General features: G+C 39.0%; 1 protein-coding gene across 1 annotated transcript; it reads left to right on the top strand.

Annotated features, from left to right (window-relative positions):
* Positions 1 to 234: 234 nt before the first annotated feature.
* On the top strand, positions 235 to 5,063 carry cdk7 (cyclin-dependent kinase 7). The gene is made up of 12 exons (XM_084550642.1): positions 235 to 364; positions 583 to 642; positions 729 to 762; positions 852 to 919; positions 1,050 to 1,118; positions 2,481 to 2,591; positions 2,688 to 2,806; positions 3,040 to 3,139; positions 3,242 to 3,328; positions 3,416 to 3,565; positions 3,770 to 3,908; positions 4,651 to 5,063. The coding sequence occupies exons 1-12, from the start codon at positions 299 to 301 to the stop codon at positions 4,677 to 4,679; spliced, it is 1,032 nt and encodes a 343-aa protein (XP_084406768.1). The 5' UTR covers positions 235 to 298; the 3' UTR covers positions 4,680 to 5,063.
* Positions 5,064 to 7,304: the final 2,241 nt, after the last annotated feature.

Below are 7,304 nucleotides of genomic sequence, written 5' to 3'. Positions count from 1 at the left end.
ACCTGATATTGCTCATACTTATGATAGAAGAAGAAGAAGAAGAAGAAGAAGAAGAAGAAGACGACGACGAAGAAGAAGAAGAAGAAGAAGACGTTTCTGTTTACGTTTTGTGCCACAAAGTACGGTTTGTTTTACCTGATACCTGTTTTACACTTTGGGCCGTTCGCTGTGTTGTCAAAGTAAATCGGTAGGTGACGCTGTTGGTCAATTTAAAGCCTCCTTTGACCCGGAAACAGTACTTGCGGACCTTTAACAAGGCAGGAAGCGTCTCTCGGTGTGTAACTGACAGTTAGCTACCATGGCGCTTGATGTGAAAACCAGAGCCAAGCGATACGAGAAACTGGATTTCCTCGGAGAGGGTCAGGTAGGCAGAGAAATATTTCTTTCATACATGTCTTTACGTCTGTCTTCGTTCACAATTAGATTGTTGTGTATAGCCATGTAGAAAGCATGATGGCAAGCTAACAAGCGTTAGCTGGTTGCTAATGTCAACAAAGCCCGCTGCTGCATGCTGTTGATCACCAGAGATGAAGAAAAGAAAAAGGATATTTATGTGACTGTATTTCTGTTTCTCCTCTCGAGTTTGCCACTGTGTATAAAGCCAGGGACAAACTGACTGACAACATAGTTGCCATTAAAAAGGTACGACCAATTATAGTAATTTTGTACTTTAACATTTAAATGTTATGTGGCTGTTTAACACCAACCTTTTGTTTGCTTTCTGGCAGATTAAAGTTGGCCACAGAACAGAGGCTAAAGATGGTAAGTGCTGGTTGCCTGCAAGCGCACATGTTATATTGTGACAACATTCACCTGTTCGTTCACCTGTTAATATACTTTCTTAATTTTAGGAATAAACCGGACTGCTCTTCGAGAGATCAAACTGCTACAGGAGCTGCATCATCCAAACATCATTGGGGTAAGATAACATTCATCATACCAGCATTTGTTTTCAGCATATTCATGTATTACTGGCACTGAGTGTGAGGTGGAAATTACGAGATTTGAGGATTATTTTGCACTAAGCATTTGTATTTGGTGTTTTTCAGCTGTTGGATGCCTTTGGACATAAATCAAACATCAGCCTGGTGTTCGACTTCATGGAAACAGACCTGGAGGTGAGAAATGAAAAAAGGAAATCGGACTCACTTTGTTTCTAGGCATAACAACAATCGTGCGTTAAAATCCAGCCTCATTCAGCTGTCTGTTGTGACATTTACATGCAGTTTATTATTAATAATTATATTTTTTATTACAAATAGTAGACTATATATAAATGAAAAGGTTCATTGGTATTTTAATTTATTTTTGCAATATCAAATGATATCTGATGCAAATGCACATATATATATATATATATATATATATGTTTTGTTTTATGTGGATATATGTCCTGTCTTGTAACATCAGGGACCATGATGGAAATAAGTGCTTGCACTTTGTCATGATCTATCCCTTGGATATGTCTTTATTCCAATAAAATAAAAAATAGGATTATTAACAGATCCTAGTTTCTAGCGGTCACCACCCACCCGTGTTTCTAGTTGAAACCTATACTTTAAGGCTGTTTTCTATATGGCGATTTTGGTCGTCCATTCAAGGTAATCATTGCACTATGTTGCATTTCACCGGTGGACCACCAGATGGATATTTTACCCTTTATGACACATCACTGGAAAACGGGAGAGAGATCATTGAAAACTTTCTTTGAAGTGCAGACAGATGCAGTATTTGTTTTCTGCAGTAAATGGCAAAGAAGACAAAAGAACAAGCAAAAGATTAGAAGTTGTGAAGTGCATGGTCAGACAACATACACTGTAGCAAAGAAAACATGGACAGTGTGAGTGCTCTCATCTGACCTGACCTTCTACGAGGTCACACAGCTTTTATAGTTTTTCCCTCTTCTTGTCCTTTGGTTTGTTTTAGTCTCCGAGACTCCAGATGAGCGGTTACCGCAAATCCATCTAACTTTTAATAGAGTGAAGCAAAACAAGATAAACACGCTTTTAAAAAATCAATGTCACACCCATCTTGGCCTTGAATTGATACCATCAGCGGCTCGCCGACAGTAGAGTATCCACTCGTGTGAAATATGATGCTCGTGTTGTGTTTGATCCTGAAAGCCTCATTTTCTCATTTTAGGCCACACGCCTGTGTTTAGTTATATAAGATTATCAGCTACAGATGCTTTTATTGGACTGAAACATTACCAAGCAGGATACTGTAAACATTGCTTTCACAACTGGGTGAGAGGTTGTATCCGAACTGTTTTGTCTTTCTTGGCTCTGGCTGTGTCCGCTTATTCATAGAGATGCAGTATATCACAGCTGTTTGTAATTCTCTTGTCTGTTCAGATAGTGCAGTTTGTTTTTGAGTTGAGTCACAAAGCGATGTAAAAACATGAAGCAATGCCTGAAACATAATAGCTGTGAGATATGCAGCTTTACTTAAGACTTTTGTTCTTTCTTTTTTTTTTTAAGGTGATCATCAAAGACACTAGCCTAGTCTTGACTCCAGCCAACATCAAAGCCTACATCCTCATGACTCTACAGGGATTGGAGTATATGCACAAACATTGGGTCTTACACAGGGTAAGAGCACTGAATACACAACCATGCACACACATTAAGTAAATATGTGCATACAAGGTGTTTAATAATGCAGATTTTTCTCCTTTTCGCGGTCAGGATCTGAAGCCCAATAATCTGCTGTTAGACGGCAGTGGGGTGTTAAAGTTGGCTGATTTTGGTTTGGCCAAATCTTTTGGCAGCCCCAACAGAGTCTACACACATCACGTTGTTACCAGGTTTGTGTTGTCTCCATCTTGCTGCAAAGATCTAGGACCTTTCTGCACATTCTCCTTTGTTCATTTCTCTTAAAGTGGCTTATTTATATCCATTTAGATAACAAAAGTTCAAATTGTGCCATGAGGAGTCGAATTTGGAAACATATTACACTCCTCACTAGCAGGCAGTCTGCTTTTTGAGTTGCTAAACTTGCTGTGAGTTGTGAAATTTAACATTTTAATTTCTTCACTAGGTGGTACCGCTCCCCTGAGCTCCTGTTTGGTGCCCGGATGTACGGTGTGGGTGTTGACATGTGGGCAGTGGGATGCATCTTGGCTGAGTTACTCCTTCGGGTACATAAACCTCACTTTAAGCAGGCACAGTAAAAAGAGGGCCCCGTTGTTTCCATAACCATACCATAATGGCTCCATGTTTTTTTTTTTTTGTTGTTGTAGGTACCCTTACTTGCTGGAGATTCAGATCTTGACCAGCTGACTAAGATCTTTGAGGCCCTCGGGACACCCACAGAAGAGACGTGGCCGGTAGGTATCCATTATGGACATGCTTGTTATTATTAAGGTGAAATGAGAGGGTCCTGCTATACTTTCCTTTGTCGGTTGTCTTTGCAGGGAATGAGCAGTCTACCAGACTACGTTTCCTTCAAAATATTTCCGGGCACCCCCCTGGAACATATATTTAGTGCTGCTGGAGACGATTTGCTTGAATTACTGCAAGGACTCTTTACCTTCAATCCTGCCACACGGACCACAGCTACACAGGTAATGAAGCACAGTAGCTGTTCTCTCTTTCATATCTTTTATAAATGATGTTTCTATAAATAGTTTTGTATTTATACATCGCACTTGAGCCATGCCCTAAGGTTGCTGAATACATATAAATATGTAATATAAGTTGCCTGAATCAGTACAGAGCAGCGCTAATGCCTATCTGCAAGTGTTATAATTTGTCCTTTGTTTTGCCAGGCTCTTAAAATGAGGTACTTCAGTAATCGGCCTGCTCCCACCCCTGGTCCCCAGCTCCCCCGACCGAACTGTTCCGCTGAAGCTTTGAGAGAGAAGGAAACAGTCGGTCTCAAGAGAAAAATAGAAGGCCTGGAGACAAGTAATGACCACACATTCATTTATATTTGTGTTACAAGGCCACAGTCCACCAAGATTAACTCCACATCCACAAAAGACCACCCTGGTTACGATTTGCAAACTTGCCCTGTGCCAAATCAAGCAATATTACTATAGCACAAGGTGTCTGCAAAACATGCCTGAGGCTGATTTAGAAAGGACGTAGACATTTTAGAATATCCCTCTCAGACCTTAGTTTCATATGGCATGTTGTGAATTTTTGCCCCAGTGAACTCTTACTGTATTCTCACAGCTATATCCACATTAAGGTTATAAATCTAGTGTGCCACTACACAGAACCTAGCAATTCAGTGGGCGTTGGCTGCCCATTAGGCTGCAGTTAGAAATTCAGAATATAGGGAGGGAAAACATGGCACGTATAGTGTCTGTACTCAAGTACAGCCTTCTTGGGAGGTTCAAAGCTTTTCCAGCTCCTCCTGTGGTTTGGAAAATATCTGGGTTTGACTATATGCTATGCTCTGTGCTTCACTTCATTACAGAGAGAATTTCAAAACGTGCACAGTAGATGGAAACTCGGTTGCTGTCGCTGTCTGGTGGTTGGCAGTCTAATTGTAGGCTTGTTTCACTTGCGCATGTACAGTAGATATACACCATGTGGATGTTTAAATCAGACAGATTTGTGTGCAAATGAGATTGAATTCTTTTAAAATGTTTTTCCTTTTGTGTAGCAGCATTTGTAACAACATTGTTTGTGTTATTTCCAGCTGTAATGAAGAAGAAGCTCATTTTCTGACCGGATGGGACCAGGCAAATTGGATGATCGCCACTGCATGGCTCAGCTTCCTGCGTTGCTCAGGACTGTCCACCAGGATGATGAGAGAGAGTCCGAAACCAGAACAGGCTGGTTTAGATGGGATTGACTTTAGGACGTTTTAGAAGTTGTAGCCAGTGTGAGAATTGTGCCTATAGTTAGCTGTAAATATCGGAGGTGCTGCTGTGTTCAGGAGAGGCATTTTGTGGTAAGTGGTATCAGCTCAGGTCCACTTCCACTGATGCCTCCACTCGGGGAGCCTATTGGAATATGCCTATTTATGTGACTGAATAAGAGAACAACTACCAATGCTAATGTATTTTTTTTTTATATTTTGTAAGTACAGACAATAAATTGTACAAATGCATAATATAGGGGTTTCCTGTCCTTCTTACATTTGAGACAATATCATTTGAGACTTTGAGCAGCTTTGTCATCACTATGAAACAGATGATATTTGTTTTTAGTGGTAGTAAAGCATAAATCATGAGGGCTGAAATGTTCCTGCCGTTTCCGAATTCGCACAGAGAAACCCGTACAGAATACAGACTGATTTCATGTCAGAATTACTCACCCTTCACCTTTTCACTTGTTGAATGTGTGCGGACAGAAATATGCATGTGGTTTGTTTACTCACTGTTTCAGAGAGAGTCAGTGGGACTCCGTATCTTTAGAGCCGACAGGGTGACTCCAGGCCTGACAGTGTCATGCAACAGCATGCCACTAGATATATATTTCCCCTCCCTGTCGTTTCTCTTTGACATTACTGTGATTCAATACAGTCTGACATGTCAGAGGCCCGATGCTCCTGTCAGCGTTCTTCTGCCCTTTTGGTTTTCTGTCAAACACAATCAGATTAGAGAAGATGATGGGAGAAAAGGATGGCAGTGTCATATTTTATCAGATATATCAGATATTCTACAACACAGGCCTTTGTTTATTTGTAGTTTCAGTTCAATCTTAAATGACATCTGCTTCAGTGTTTACAATGAGATCATGTGTAAAGATTCACACACACAAAAAAAGCTTGAGTTCAGAGGTTTATTGTCCCCTACATTGTCCACGTATATTCTTCAGAAAGAGACCCCCCTGTGTGATCCATCCCCATTTATAAGGGGGACACAATACAGCATTGAGAAGGGACTCAATGAGTGTGGGTGACCAAACTGTATGTACTGTGTAACTGGGTTAGATGACGGTTTTGGCAAAGGGGCAACTCGGAGCTAGATAAGGCTGTTACTGTTCTTATCAGTTCAGGCCAGTGAAGGCCACTTTACTGACCAGCAGTGCCACTTAACTCCACTGAAATACTGCTACAGTGAACATTTTCTCTTTGAGGGAAATGAAACTTACTCATGAATCAGCAAAATCGGTGCGAGGAACCGTGGTGAAACGAAACAGTAGGCTTTAACAAAACATAAAAGAGCTCCGTGTGCACAGACAAGATAGGATGTAGTAAAAAAAAATAATAATAATTTTGGTGTTTCTCATTATACCAATTTAGTTTTTTCACTTTTCAATTCAGACAGCCAGCATCTTTTCAGTGTTTTATGAAGGGAACCAAGTGATTTGTGTCAACTTTGCTTTCAGATTAGACAAAATTAAATACATATAAACATTATCTTTCATTATTATGGCTGTTACCTGTTTGTAATGATCTACACCACAATTAAGTCTCCTCATATGGATGCTAAAGGTTGTTTTTTAAAAAATACCACCTATTGACAACAGTTGTTAATTAATTATACAGTATATTATTGGTATTAGATTTATCAGGATCATTCCCTGTAGCTCATTTGAAGCCCCTTTTCATACACTGACAAGACATTTTGGATATGATTTATTTTATCCAGCAAAAAAACAAAAACAAAAAAAAACACTGTATCTGAATATTAATTTTGCATTCATGAGTTGAAATGTTTATTTCTTACGGAAGCGTATTGCTGCCACACTGTAGAAAAAAAAAGGCTCAATATTATGTAATTACATGAAAGTTTCTTGTTATAACATGATATTTTTCACGTTTTAACAAGATAAGTATCACGTTATTTCATGAAATTATCACGTTATTTCATGAAATTATCACGTTATTTCATGATAATGATATTTTCATGTTATAACGTGAAAATATCATGTTATTTCAAGATAAAATATTTTCACGTTTTTACATGAAATTATCACGTTATTTCATGATAATATCATGAAATAACGTGATAATTTCATGAAATAACATGATAATTTCATGTAATAACGTGATACTTATCTTGTTAAAACGTGAAAAATATCATGTTATAACAAGAAACCTTCATGTAATTACATAATATTGAGCCTTTTTTTTTTCTACAGTGTGGCAGCAATACGCTTCCGTAATTTCTCATCCCCCTTTATCAGACAAATGTAAATGATGCAACAGTGCTAATAAAGCTGCAATTTTAAACAGCGTCGCTGACAATATATGTTAACCACAGATGTCTTTAAATGTGTGACAGTGGTTAGAGACTGCAACCTCACAGTGCCACTGAGGTTTGTTTGTTTTTGAAACAGATCTTTTAAATAACCCATTTCGTCATTTTTTTTTAGCGCCGTCTGTGGCAGAGGCTTTGTGTC

The sequence above is a fragment of the Chelon labrosus genome (genome assembly GCF_963514085.1).
Source record: "Chelon labrosus genome assembly, chromosome: 9".
Taxonomy (NCBI): Eukaryota; Metazoa; Chordata; class Actinopteri; order Mugiliformes; family Mugilidae; genus Chelon; species Chelon labrosus.
Note: the sequence above shows the minus strand (reverse complement) of the source record. Positions and strands in the feature narration are given on the sequence as shown.

Excerpts from the sequence above, each read along its gene's own strand:
- cdk7 (XM_084550642.1), top strand. The coding sequence starts at position 299 with ATGGCGCTTGATGTGAAAACCAGAGCCAAGCGATACGAGAAACTGGAT. Across the intron at positions 1,119-2,480 it reads TCATGGAAACAGACCTGGAG|GTGATCATCAAAGACACTAG; the intron begins GTGAGAAATGAA and ends TTTTTTTTTAAG. Across the intron at positions 3,909-4,650 it reads AATAGAAGGCCTGGAGACAA|CTGTAATGAAGAAGAAGCTC; the intron begins GTAATGACCACA and ends TGTTATTTCCAG.